Consider the following 15,068-nt stretch of genomic DNA (forward strand, 5'->3'; position numbering starts at 1 on the left):
CTCCTCCTGTGCTAGGAGGGTGGCGGGTATAAGTGCTCCATAAGCCGGAGGCCCTCTGACAAGGGTTGATCATGGGCCCTTACCTCAACTGTGGAAACCACAGAAACTCAAACTTCTTCCAAAAAAAGAACCAAAGCCATCCTTCCTTCCCCTCAAAGATAGTATAGCTCCCCTCTAAAGGAATACATCCATGGGACTGACCACTCCACCCATCTAACAGCTCAACCTATTTATCACACCAGATCCTGCTATGCTAGGCCCAGGGAAGTCCTTACAGGTGGGCTCATCCTGAAGTTAACATACATGCTTGCTGGTCCACAGAAGAAACACAGGCAAAGATTTGACTAGCCGACGCTAATCCTAAACGCTGCTCTTCATCGGTCTCTCCGACACAAAGGCTTTTGCCTCCTTGTCTGATTACGACTGACCTTTGCGATGATCAGGAGACACATTACTACTCATTTGAAACATTCATTTAATTTTACATTGATCAGTGATCATATTGCAAGCACAGGTTTAATATTATGAACTTCTTGAAATGGAGATTTTTAATCGCCGCTTTGTCCGAGGGGCATAGTCATCTTTGGATTGTAAAGCTCCCCCAACATACACAAACATACTTTGAGATTCTCAAACTGTTGGAGACATTGCAAGGAGTCATTTGTAAGATAAGAGTAGACATCTTAATCATCTCTTATCCCCAGACAGTGATACATGTGACAAATTAACATTGAGATTCTGTTTCAATATGAATACCTTGATTAGTATTGCCATGTGTTATTTTTCACCTGCCCATGATAACCTTACTGGGGGGTTAATTGCTGAAGTGCTTTCAGATAGCTATATCAAAACGGACAGCTGTCTACTTAAGGCAGAATGGTATAACTCGATCAATATTCCACATAGAAACTAGACCAGGGCACAAAATGTGCACTCGCCACTAGCCATTGGCTGGTGATAATTGACTGTTGGCGCGTGGTGGCCTGTTTCTATGTTTAGGATTGAGGTACAATTTACAAAAAGGTGTGGGAGCCCCTCTACTAAGAACGAACATGGATCAAATACCCTGTTCTATGGAATTCCTTCCACTCAGGAGGGTCTACAATCACGTTTTTGCTCATTGCACCCTTCACAGAGGAGACATATCCATTTGCATATCATATTTGCATCGTCCTCCTTTGTCTCCCTACCTTGTCTTGTTGCACCTGGAAACACTTATGTACTTATGTGACGCATTATAAATGACTCATCATATCATATCATAGAGTAGGAAATAGCAGTAGGGGAGTGAGGGTAGTAGTCAGAGTAGGAAAAAGTGAGTGTTAGAAGAAAGTGAGGGTAGTAGAGGGGGGTGATGGAATGCGGTGTAGGAGATAAGTGGGGAGGGTGAGTGTAGTAGAAGGGTGAGCAGGGAACCACATATCCCAGAGTTTGGGGCAGAAGAGGAGTGTAGTGCAGAGAGAGGAGAGTAGTAGTTTAGAGAAGAGAGTAGTAGTCGTGTAAAGAAGGGGGTAGTAGCAAGGCATACATTAGTTTTCAAAAATTGATTAGCAGAATTTGCTAATTAAAATGTTCTTGATAAGCTTCAAACTTATTTGATTAGCAATTTTGTAGAAATATTTTAAATGTCACCCAGAGTTATTTGCACCCAAGACGTAACATTACACAGAATACAGCATTTCTTTGTACCCCTAAAGTAATACATTAGTGTGAGGAGTGTCGGTAAAATGCAAAGGTTAGCTGCATAAATGGACAACAACAAAAAATAGATATGATAAAAAGGCTCTAAAAACATGTTTCAGTGCACATCTCTGTGCGGCTGGGTGCAGTCAGTGTTGCACAGGGCAGTGTTCTTCAAACTGTACGCTTGACCCTTCATTTGCTTTGAGGAGAAGCTCAGAAGTTTCATATAAGCAAAAAGTTCACAATGTTAAAGAAAAGTCATAGCCCGAGATGTTGTATGGTTTTGGGGCGGTGAGGGTAACTATCAACTTTAGAAGGACAAGATGACCCTTGCCTGTCATTGATATCAACTGTTTTCAATATAGCATTAATTACCACTTTCAGGGGGAGGGCAGGGCCACTAACGGTCCTCAATCGCAAGTCAGGTAAGCGCAGCATTACAAATCTATGCACTACAATATTTATCGCTATTAGCACTCAGAGCAGTAGATCTGTAGCTGTAAATACTGGATGGAACTATTGATGACTACTTTGAGTATACTTCTAGTTAGCTTTGTGTATTTATTATGTAAGAGGAAATAAAGTAAGCGTGTAAGCAGAGTGGATGGTGTAGCAGGTAGTGAACTTGGCAAACTAGGTGAAATATTGTAGTTTTGCGGCCATCTCACTTTCAGGGGAGCTTGTATAAAGCAACAGGGTGAAAAGATAGGATGGAAAGGAATTTGAGATCAGCTCACGGGTTAAGCACCAGGTTATGCAACAAGCAGGTCACAGAACTAGGTTTGCCATCAAAAGCATTGGCCATGTGATCATGTACATTTTCAAAAGTGTTCACTTGTCAATATGATGCACTTTCCCTGACAACATGAAATATAGTTGACACTGAGATTTAGACACAATTACTTAAACTTTACTGAAAAAACATGCAGACAATGTAGTGTCGCAATACTGCAATGATGCATATTTAACAACTTACATTTTTAGAAAAGGAATTGCAGGCCTGTCTTTAAAAGAAAATGAAAAAGAAATAAAATAAAATCACACATACTGGTCTTTGCCAGACAGGATATAGTCAGCATAATAAAAGTATAAACCCGATTACTTCTGGTTTGCATTTATTTGAAACAAAGAGAGAATGTTTCTTGCCTAGCAGTCCCACTCAGCGCTTTGGCAATTTTAACAATGCAGCAGAAATCATCTACGCTATCTCCGATTAGCCTTTTGCACTTGCAGTGCTTGAAGATCAAACGGCACAATCATACCCCACCTCTGTAAAACTCTCCATCAGTAGTGTAGGGCAAGTTAGAAACTCCCTGATGTTTAGGGTACCATCATTAGTGGAAGCCAGCTATTAGATAGTAGGGGTTAGCATTTGGTAGTAAAACCCACGGCTAAAGAAGCCTGGCTTAGGTAGGATAATCCCATGTGAAAGAGGGATGACCCTTGTGCCACTAACCAGTCTCCTTTTCCAGCTCGGACGCCGCAAGGAAGAAACTATCATTTCAATGAAACATCTGAAAAATCCTTACAGTTAACGGTCGCAATGTTTCTGTGAATTAAGGCCATCTGGGCACAATGTTCCTTTACATACATTTGAAAGCACACAGACAGGTATATTTTTACGCTGCCACTTGGTGTGCGGGGCATAGTTAAGCGTAGCTCCAGGTAGGGTAGCTGTTGTTGTCATGGTAATCAGGCTCTCCCAGGCTATAAGCAGGAGCTTACTAGTTGCCAGCAATTGTGAGCTCTAATTTTCTTCTGATAAGAAAAAAGTGCCAGTTAAAAACCCTGTACAACGTCCAATACCTGTTCATGGCCTTCCAGCCATATCAAGTGAATAGAGACTCAAGGTTGGCCCATCTAGCCATTCATGTGTCTATGTTTAAGCAGTTCAGTTGGAGATCCACTCCATACAGTGTGTGACCAGGCCCATTTTTAATAGCACATAAGGATCACCTCCCCCTTAACCACCTTAACCACCTCCCCCATCTCAGACTTATGAATACTTCCTAATATTTCACAGAAGTCTCAAAAACCACCTGTTCCTTGGTGACTGCTACTCTTGAGCGCCCTAAAAGTCTGTTATTGGGGCTTAACCTTGGTTGAGGATTTACATCCAAATCATATGTCCTAGAACCACAAAGCCTCTGCACCAGAATCTTCCTACACTAAATAACTTATCACCTCCTTGGATGGAATTAAACACGGACACCCTTGGAGAGCTGACTTCACATTGCTAATATTTCACATGTATGGGCCTGGGGCAAGCCAGAAGAAGGACTCGGGCCAGAGGACATACTTTTCAAGTAGCTTTACTCAACCTAAAAGGAAAATGCCTCTGTAACCCTATAGTATAAGGGGAGTTCCGTTCCTATCAAACTAAACTATGGTGCTCGTCAATAGTCAAAAGCAAAATAGTCCACTGTCCAAACCTATCCACTAAACTGGCCCTACCACGTAAAAAATATTTAGTTGGAGTGCCCTGCACTCAGTGTTGGATACTAGAATATTTCCCAGGGGTTCCAGGAATCGCTCCCGGTTTCAGGATTCTTTAATTTAACAGTTCTTCTCATTTCACAGTTCCTGGCAGTTTATCTAAGTTCCTTAAGTTTAACAACAACAAAACAAAGTCTTAGTTCCAGAAAAAACAAAATGTTCAAAGTTCCTTAGATGGAGGGATATTTCCCAGATTCCTCTCCACCCCTTGTGGTGTTCTCTCCACACTAGATTCAGGGTTTGGGTGCCTCTGGGCTCCCCTCGTGTCTGTTCTTTGCTTTCATTATTGGGCCTCTCTGGCTCCCTTGGGTTTCTTTGTCCCACTACTTCACTTATCTCTCTGGGTTATCTGTAACCCCTCTCTTCTACTTGAAAGTCTCTCAGCGCTCGTGGGTTTTTGTGACCCTTCTGGAGATTTATCCTCCTCAAGCTTCTCAGAACCATTCTCCTTCTCTTGTTCAGTCTTCCCCTCTGGGCCTCTGTGACCTAGTACTTCACTTTCTGCGTCCCCCCTCGACCTGGGCAACATGTGTACCTTCTGTATTGTCCGGCCCGCTCCAGTGAGGGTGTGTCTCTTCGGCAGCCCTCCTCCCCACCTGCCGGTCTTCCAGACTGGCTGCAACCGTTCCTCAGACTCTGATCGTTGTGGCGTTCTCTCGCCTTTCTGCTCGCTCGTTGGTAGCAGAGGATTCACTCCTCCCTCGGTTTCTGGTTTCGGCATTCGTTTGCGGGCACCGGGCCCATCACGTCCTCAGTGTAAGCTTCTCTTTGGTTGGTCTTGGCTTCTCAGCCCCAGTATGCCTCTGTATCGGGACGGTGGCTTCTCCTTTCGCCATTTGCCTCTCTCCCTTCGGCATTCGTCTCTTTCTGCAGCACAGCAAGCTCTGCTGTGTGGTGTAGCTCAGCCCCTTTGCCGACGTACTTGCGTCAGAGCCTCACATCTGCAGGTGGTTTCTTCTCCACCACTCAAAGGTCGTTGGCCCTTTATTCTCCCTCCTGTAATGAGAGAGAGCGTAACGTTCACTACAAGTTGTCGAACAGGTGTAAAGTTCATCAATACCTTGAACCAAGCATTTAGAGGCTTGGCTCAAGTATTGCTGACTTCCACGTAGGCAGATAGTAACTGCTATATAGGGAGTTCTCCATGGGAACGGGGGTCCTTGTCCTCTGAAGGGGAGTCCCTCCCAGTGAGGTCCCGCTTCCCAAACCCCTATGAAGGGTTTTGCTTCACAGGCTCACCTCCTTAGCCTCAACGGGGGTGGCTCCCCCTACGGAAGAAGGGACAAAATCTCCAGATTCCTCAAAGGCCTCAGCAGGTTTGCTTGCACGTTCATCTCATTTTTATATACAGCATGCTATTGAACACAGGGTTTGCTCAACTCATCTGTATTGATGTATCCCTGTGAATGGTCCTGACTTTAGGAACTTTTAAACCTGTGCAATCTTTGGCTTTTTTTTCTGAAGAGTCTCTTTTTTTCTCCACTTTTATGGACCCCGGTCTTCAGATAGTGGGGCCACTATCTTGACCAATACTTTTCTCACTCCCCACCACTACCACCCCTATCAACCAATACAATCACACACACCAACACAAGAAAATTCCAATTATGTTCCTTAGGTTTTCAGAGACGTATGGGATTTTGAATTTAAGATACACATGCTACAGATGGTCACAGTCTGTAGGTTGCATCCCCTGCAGGCCGACATATAGCAGGCTTGAATCAGAAGGCCGCCTCTCGTACGTAGGGGTGGAGAAGGCAGCTGCCAGAGCTCTCCAGGTAAGTGGAGTGCGGCCATGGGACGGGGCCGTGCAGCACATTGTGTTAGGGGGGCAACCTGAAAGGGAGCAGCTGCACACAAAAGGCTGATTTTGTAGGTGCAGTCTTTTGTAAGGCACTCATGGTGGTAACAGTAAAGAGAGACACAAACAATTGCAGTTCAAGGGTGTTTATTAAACTGTATGCATGTTGGAAAAACACCTAATCTAAACCTAAATCTAAGATGACAGTAAGCGTTGACGATCAAATGGAAAATAAGGCAGTCCTTGTGGAGTTGTGTCAAATAAAAGGGCCTATACTAAGAAACCTAATACCAAACCTTACAACTTATACAAAAGGGTGTGGGATGGATCTTAAGAAAGGAAAGAAATGTTCACAAATAATATGTCAGGATGTGTTAGCCTGGGTCTTCCTTCCCCAGGTTTTGTGCACCGGGTAAGGTAGGACCTTGAAGCACAACACACACGCAAGCTTTCCCAGCATGAGTCGACATTTGCACTTGCAGCTATCAGGACCATCGATGGCCAAGTCTGGTTTCCTTGAAAGTCTCTTGCCTACGAGGGCCTGACATATTCAATAACAAAACAAAAGTTCCCTCAACAAAATGAAAGTTTGTTTCCTGGTTTTGCTCTGGGTGAGGATTCTTCACCCGTACCCCTCTTCTGGGCCCTGACCATTTTTCCTTGGTGTCTTGGGTGATCGGATTTCACCCCTCAGATCTCCCTCTTCCGGGCTTGTATCCTAAAACAGTTCCTATCTATATCAAGGCCTTTGGGGTTGTGGTTTCCTAGTCCTGTGGGCCTGATAGGATTATCAAGAAAAGCAACAAACACAACGTTCTGGTCTACGTATTTCTCAGGTGATGGATTCAACCCTTGGTCCCCCTCTTCCGGGTGCTGACCCTTCACAAATTGTATTCCACAAATCAGATAACAGTTCCTTCTCTTACTGGATTTTGAGTGACAACTTCCCCCCTAGATCTCCCTCGTTCGGGCTGGGACCCCTCTCGACTGCTAGCCTTCCTCCACCGGGTTCACTATGGCTCTTCCAGCATTCGTTAGTCGTAATGCCTTTTCAAACAGTTCCAGTGGACATCTCTCGGCTGGGTTCAATTTCGTCAACACACTGTTTCTTGGGACTTTAGACTTTGCCACTTCTCGTCGGAATCCCTCTTCCGGGTTCACACTTGCCAACTTCACCTTCACATTTTCTTATACTTTCAATGTTTACAGGATTCACTTCCCTTGCTTTCTCAAGTAGCAGGATTGTCTTAATCTCTTTACAGATCGTAGGTCAAAGGCTTTCGACTGTACAGGGATTTTGCTTGACCTCCTGCATGACCACTTTGACCTATCTTGGTCGCTCTCCTACGGCCTTCTGGTACCTGTAGTTTTTATTCAAACAGGGATCGACCAGAGTTTCTCGAGTTAGCGTCCACGTGGTGCCAGTTCCCTCTGCACCTGGTCTCCCCTCAACTTAGTTCAACTTGCCACTTTGCATCTTTCGTTCATTACAGCCTGGATCTTATCGGCTCTCCCCTTGACTCACCGGCTCTGATGAACTGCTTGGCTTTCCTCGTAACTGGAGTGAAGGCTGGTACCACGGTAGCAGGAGTTGTCCTCGCTCCCGCTTATCAGCATCAACACGCTCTGTGTACCATTGACATCTGTTGTAGAACACTTGGGCTATTGTCCTCGGTCTTACGATTCTCTCTGCAGAGGTTTTGCTGGTCTTCGCTGAAACTGGCAAGGTCGTGTCTCTCGTTGTCAGCCTCTTGATATTCACTGCCTTTCTCCTCCTCTTGAACTGCCGGACCTGGATAGTTGTCTCGTCTTGCGGTCTGCCTTGCTCGTACTGTGCTCTCGCGCTCCACCTTTTATCCCTCTGGGGAAGGGAAAGGGCTGCTAGGTGTGTGCGATTCTGATCAATTGCCTGACTTTGCCTGACCCTTGTACTGGGACATGTCAGGTAAATTGCTCTGTTGTTAGTCTGTTCTCTGGTGTGTTGTGTGAAGGTGTTCATGTCGAAAATGTCCTACGTGGTAGGATGGGGGTAAAGGTGTTGAAAGAAGAGGGATACCGCTTCTCACCCGTCGGTGTCCCACTCCCCGAGGACCCGCCATCCAGGTGATCTTCACTAGTCCACCCTCAGGAACTGGATCCAATAGCGATGGCCGTGTTCTGGCCACCTGGATGACGGACCCCTAGGGTTTAGCCAGGGAGACACCTTCAGGTTTCTCACACTTTTCATCCAGAAATCTGCAAGTTCGTCATTTGGTGTGTGGCCAACAGCCAGACCGCTACTAAACAGTTTAACTGCATGCTTGAGAACTGAAAGTACACCTCCCCTCACCCCCACTGCATAAGGCTGTTTAGAATGCATTCCAACTTGAAGGAATGCCTGCTTAGCACGCACTAACTCACCCAAGAAATTCTTCTCCCATTCATCACCTCTGAGATTCCATATTGTTTATCAGAATTTAAAAAACAGCAAGTTCTCCACGACTGTAAAGAACTAAAAACATTTAACTATTCAAGATTATAGAGACAGAAAACTCACACTGTATCATATCGATAAAAGGTGTTGGATGAGAAATCTATGAATACTCATATTAAAGCAAAGTAAAAATTGGTGAGAAAAACCAAGCAAACAAACTCAATGTTCTGACACACACATTTCTACTTGGGACAGGAAATGTGATAATGTTGGTAAGCTACCTGCCCATCCCCTTTAGTATATCAAATGTCAGTTAAAATAAGAAAAATGGACATGGCACAGTGTTCATGAGAAGTGTGCACTTGAACGACACAGGAGCTCTTAAGTAGGAGTTGTATAAGAAGTCAAACTCGTCTAAACCGAAAGATAATAACTGGTCCATCCATTTATAAACCATGTATTCAAAGAGGCCAAGTGCCCACCCAGAGCTTTGTTCCCATTTCCCACCATGATAATATGTAGCTGCCAGACTCACTCATTTACTCACCCGGTCCAGATCATAAATGACGCTTGCTGTTTAGAATCTTTCATAGACTTAAAAGCAGACAGTATGAGTTCATATGGCGAGTCACACATGAAATCCCCAAAAATGCCAGGGCTGGAGGCGTTTACCCCTTTGGACGAAGCACATACTTTGGTGTGGTCATCGGAGAGATGATAGGAAGGGTCTAAATGCAGGTCGGAGACATGCCAGAACTGCCCTGTTGATGGAGACAAATAGTAAAATTCAGTTATGGCAGACATGAATGTGAGCTACTACAGATCATGAAATCTGCTGCACACATTGATTGGAACTAACATCTCCACCAGTGGTTTTCCATCAAGACAGTGGGACACTGTGGAGAAACTTAAAATGGGTGAAGTCGCTTCAGAAATTGGATTCCACGAATTCTATTGCAAAAGCAAAAGAGTCCTAGATGGGCTGAGAAACATAATAGATGTAAACAGGTTTCATTGATGGGAAAACAATCAATTCTGAGAGGAAGGTGCTGCTAACAAACGGAAGGTTCACAGTAGTCCAACAAATTTACGATAGACGCATGATTCAGTAGCAACAAAGCAAATGTGTTTCGCCAAAGCCTACTATGGAGCACTTCTAATCACCAGCCAAAGAGGATTAAACATAGGATGCTGCACAATTTGCACAAGGAAAAAAAATGAAAAGAAAACAAGTGTGAACAAAAGCCCAACAACAACAATGCTTGCAAAATTCAGTGAATGGGTTTTAATTCTCAACCTTTTATTTTTTATACATTTCTTTATTGGCATTTCAAATAACAACTCAAACATTGTATCAACAAACCCCTCCCTTCTATCCCTCCCCCCGTTACGCATATGAAGTAGTTCTAAAGATTCCAAAGGATCGGGTGGACCATAAAGCTGTTGTCCTGCATACAACCCTCCCAGTTTGACCTCCACACCAACGGAGGTATAGCATCCACACTGACCAGCCTTCATTTCGGGTTTCCGAGACCAGGCAGATATCTCTTCCTAGGGCTAAACTACGTGGGGGATTCTGGCGCAGCAGGAGATGCAGGGTCCTCCCTTCCAGACTGATTAAGAAGGTACATTGTATACGCATCCCACAACCGACTGTCACTCTGTTGCCCTCCCCGCAGCGCACCCCAACGTGTCTCCATATCGTTACAATACAGTATATCCCGTGACCATTGCTCAACCGTCGGGCTCCGTCTTTGACCCCACCCCATAGCCACCCGGCGTTTCGCTAAGATCAAGAGGAGACCCACCAGTTTCCTAGCCTCGTTAGGCATCTGTTTCGTATACCCCAACAGGGCCACCACTGGATCCGGTGCGAGTCGTTGTCCCATGATACCCCCAATAACCCCAAACACCTGCTGCCAAAAGTGTTCCAGCTCCACGCACTCCCAAGCCACATGTAAAAAAATCTGCCATCTCCTGGCCACATCGAAAGCACGCCCCCGATCTCTGAGGAAAGTAGCCCTTTAGCTGAGCTGGGGAATAATAACCTTGATGTAAAAATTTGAAATGAATCAGCTTATAGTTCGAGTTAATCGCCCCCTTCCTGATCATTATGCAAAAGTATTCCCAGACATCGGCGTGTATATCCCGTCCTAGGGACCTCTCCCACAACCCCTTCGAGGATAACCCAGCGCTAGATCTACCCCTCAAAGCCATTCCATACAATTTGGAGAGTATACGCCTCCCTGTGCCCCCCCCAATCACCCTATCAAGCATGACGGCCACCCCAGACGGCTCAGCAAAGGAAGGAAACAGCCTCTGTAGCATTACCCTCAATCTATAGTACAGAAACACATCCAATGCCGACAGATCTCCCCTTTCCTTCATTTGATCGACAGAGATAAACTTCCCATCGGGGAACAGCTCGCCCTATGTGGTGACACCCAGCCACCTCATCATTGCCACATAACAGGCCTCACTAGTCAGGGGAATCCCAGGAGTGAACAGTGGCGGGAGCTTCGGCGAATAGAGAAGGCTGCCTCCGGGAGCCCCCTCAAGTAGCGCCCAAGCCCAACATGTCAGTTCCACCAAATTCCGGGGGGTCCGGAAGCGGCCCGGGGCTGTCAGAATGACCGACCTCAACAATGCAGGGGACGCCACCGATCTCTCAATCTCCACATGTCTGTGTTCCGTCGCCATCCCATACCAGTACCGAAGATAGCTGGCCTGTGCCACCTTATAGTACAACTCAGAATCGGGCAGTGCCAACCCACCTTCACTAACTGGCGCCGTAAGTTTCTCCCAAGAAACCCGAGCTTTCTTGCCCGCCCAAACAAAGTGCAACACTGATGACCGGAGATCCCGAAAATATTTTTGGGATACCTTTATGGGCACATTCAGAAACACACATAAAAATTTGGGGAGAATAGCCATTTTGACCACCGAAATCCTACCGTATAGATTAAGCGGAAGTGATGTCCAACTCGCCATGGCTCGCCTGGCTGATTCTAGCACTTCCACATAGTTCCTAGTATATACCACTCCCTCTTCCCTCGCCACCGTGACCCCTAGGTATCGAGTACTCTGTAAATCCCACTGGAACCCCCAACTATCCCGAAAGGGAGACACCCCGCCCATCAATGGGAAAATAACAGACTTACTGGTGTTTTTGCGCAACCCCGAATGCTCACCAAAACGTCGTAAATCCGACATAACCGGGTCTAAATTAGTTTCAGGATGACGAATGAACAGGACCATATCGTCCGTGTACAACGATATAAACGCCTTATGAGTATGCAGCTGAACCCCTCGCTGTAGATGAAAGTCGCGAACCCACTCCTCCCAGGGCTCTATCGCCAAGGCAAAGAGCAGAGGGGACAGCGGGCAACCCTGGCGTGTCCCCTGCTCCAGTGGCAGTACCTTAGTATTCCGCCCATTCACCCTCACCTTGGCCACAGGGTCAGTATAAAGAAGGGATACCAGAGATATAAAAAAAACTTGCCCAGGCTCTGTAAAACAGTGAACAGAAACATCCATTCAACAGAATCAAATGCTTTGGTGGCATCCAACAGGACCGCCACCACCGGGTCCTCTGACTGCAGCGCCGACATCAGACCGAACATCCTCGCAATCCGAAAGAAGTCGACCGACCCGGAATGAACCCCGCCTGATCCGTCCTCACCAAGATGGGCATCAGCGGTGCAAGCTGTCTCACTATGACTTTCGCCAAAATCTTATTATCAAGGTTGATAAGCGAAATTGGGCGATATGATGAGCAGTCCCCCTCAGGCTTCCCGGGTTTCAAAAGTACGCCAACTACGGCTTCCCTAAGTGTGTCTGGTAAGCGCCCCATGGATATCGCCTCCTGATACATTGCCAACAAGCGTGGCGTCAGGCTCTCAGCGTAGCACTTATAGAATTCGGCTGTGAAGCCGTCTGGGCCCGGAGATTTCCCACCCGGCAGAGACTTGATAGCGCCCACCACCTCCTCCAGTGTCACCGGTCCATTGAGCCCCTCCCTCTGTTCCTCTGAACACCAATATAACCCTACCTCGTCCAGAAACGCCTCCAGATCCGCCTGTGTCGCCGCCAACTGCGACAAGTACAGGCGGCCGTAAAATTCCTCAAATTCATGGGCGATGCTCTCATCTTCATAATGGTCAACTCCTCTCCCGTCTGTAATCATCGTAACCCTATTATCCCGCCCACCCGACTGAGTTATCCTAGCAAGTACCGCCCCGGGGCCTGTCCCTCACCATATTTCCGAGGAGCTGCTTTGTCCCACAGATACTTAACTTCCCTCTGCGCCAGTGCCTGATACTCCTGCAACTTCTGCTTGATGACACCCTGCCGAGTACGACTCGGAACGGGGGCCTCCTCCTGTAACACCCGAATTTCCTCCTCCGTATCGGCCAGATCTCTCTGCAGCTTTTTCAGAATCCCCAGCTCTTTAGCTATACATTCCCCCCTAATCATGCACTTAAACCCTTCCCATAGAACGCCAGCAGATGACACTGACCCCTCATTAAACTCAAAGTATGCCTCTATGGCCTTTGCCAATTGCTCCTTAAAGACCCTGTCCGTGAGCACTTCGCTCTTAAACTTCCAGGGAGGCCTCACCTTTATCCCGGCCCTCCAAACGGATCGACAACAAAATCAGAGCGTGGTCCGACAGAGCGCGGGCTAGAATACCCACCCCAGCGGACCGACCCATGGTTGCCCTAGACACCAGGAAATAATCCAGTCTAGCCGCCGAGCTGTCGCTGAGTAATGTGTGAATTGGCTCATTCCAGGGTTCCTCACCCTCCAGATGTCATCAATATCCCACACTAGACACATGCCACGAAGTTTTATAGAAGTCCTAGTGACCATGCATGCTGCGTTTCCCACTCTATCCAAGGACGCATCCTAACAGAATTAAAGTCCCCAGCCAAAATGATTTCCCCTTCGGGGAGCGTCCCCAATTGCCGCTCTATCCAGTCTAGGGGCTCTGTGGTGTCTTGGTTAGGACCATAATAGCATATCAAAGTATATAATCTCCCCTGAATAACCCCTTGTACTATCAGGGCCCTTCCCTCCGAATCCCTCACCACCTTAACCATCTTAAACCCCACCGATCTATGTATCAAGATACCCACACCTCTAGAATAGGAGGAATAGGAAGAGAAATATCTATGGCACCCCCAACTCTTACCAAATCTAGACTCAGATCCCGGTGTAAAGTGGGTCTCCTGAAGGAAGGCCACTCTGATTCTATGCTGTTCCAAGTATTGCAACCGTTTCCTGCATTTGGGCAAACCGTTAAGACCCCTAACATTCCAGGTCATGAGATGTATTGTCGCCATCTGTAAGTAAGTAGGCACACACCCCCCCCTGCTCCGATTAACCCAGCTGATCCCCGGATCTCCGATGCGTACCGTGAGTTCTCCCCTTCCCCCCTCCCGCCGCCCCATACTACCGACAACCCCCCCAACTTGTCAGTGATTGCTCCCTCCCCCTGCCCCACCACTCCCCGACCCACAACAGAGACCCCCACCCCCCTCACGCTGGAACCCCCAACCTTCCAGCACCTCGTCATCTGGCAACATACACCCAAACAGCTTGCGCTCAGGGGGCAACTACGATCCCAACCCTCCTTTGCACCACTCAGGATAACTGTCTCTGCGTACAAAACCGCAGCTGACTGCCCAAAACAACGGCAACTGCAACCAGCGCCTCTGATGTTAAAGAAAGTCAGGCCTCCCCCATCCGTGACCTAGGAGACCTCGGCAACATATCAAGAAAAGTCTTCCTCCGGGGACTGAAAAAACAATGACTTGCCATCATGTATCACCCGCAGTTTAGCCGGGAACAGCATCGCGTATTGCAGACCCTTATCCCTCAGTCGTTTCTTGACATCCAAAAAATACTTCCTGGCAGCCTGCACTTTATCAGAAAAGTCCGGAAAGAGTTTGATCACATCCCCCTTATAAGAAAAAGTGCCTTTCTCTCTGGCTTTCCTCAATGCTACATCCCTATCTCTATAATTCAACAGTCGGGCGATCAGTGGACAAGGCGGGGCTCCCGGGATCGGTCTCCGGCCGCTGGGGATCCTATGCACCGTCTCCACGACACAGAGCGGGGAAAAGCCGTCCAAACCTAAGGTTTCCCGCAGGATTTCCTCCACCAATGCCTCCATGTCTCTTTGACCTGCCGACTCGGATAAGCCAACAATTCGGATATTATTCCGACGGGATCTCGATTTGAGGTCATCCTGCTTCTCCCGAAGCTCCTTCAAGGCTCTTCTGACCTCTGTCATTTCCCCAGAGACCGCCGCTGTCACACCTTCTACTCCCGACAGCCGCCCTTCCACCTCATCCAACCTCTCCCCATGTTTATCCAGCCGGACCTGCATGTGATCCACCTTGCACGTCAGGGTATCTAGCTTGCCGTCCAAAGACTGTATCCCAGACTGTAGCTGAAGTAGCGTAGCTTTGATGTCTTGAAAAGCAGCTGCCGGATCTGACTCGGGACCCGCGTCTGGCACTCGCATCACCTCGCCCATCGAGCTTCCACTCTTGGCCTGCGCAGACATCTCAAAATTTAATTTGGACTGCTGCTTACCCCCTTTCCCTGACTTGGACATGATCAGTGCGGGGACCAGTGATATTGTGCAGGGTGTAATAACTGAGGCCA

At 47.3% G+C, this 15,068-nt stretch overlaps 1 protein-coding gene across 1 annotated transcript in view; it reads right to left on the minus strand.

Annotated features, from left to right (window-relative positions):
* SMPDL3A (sphingomyelin phosphodiesterase acid like 3A) overlaps positions 1–15,068 on the minus strand; it is a 384,143-nt gene that overhangs the window by 258,780 nt on the left and 110,295 nt on the right. The window contains exon 2 of the mRNA XM_069606594.1: positions 8,941–9,154. Coding sequence (XP_069462695.1) covers positions 8,941–9,154 — 214 coding nt within the window. The remainder of the gene's footprint in view (positions 1–8,940; positions 9,155–15,068) is intronic.

The sequence above is a fragment of the Ambystoma mexicanum genome, chromosome 4p (genome assembly GCF_040938575.1).
Source record: "Ambystoma mexicanum isolate Mex_15411 chromosome 4p, UKY_AmexF1_1, whole genome shotgun sequence".
Lineage (NCBI taxonomy): Eukaryota > Metazoa > Chordata > Amphibia > Caudata > Ambystomatidae > Ambystoma > Ambystoma mexicanum.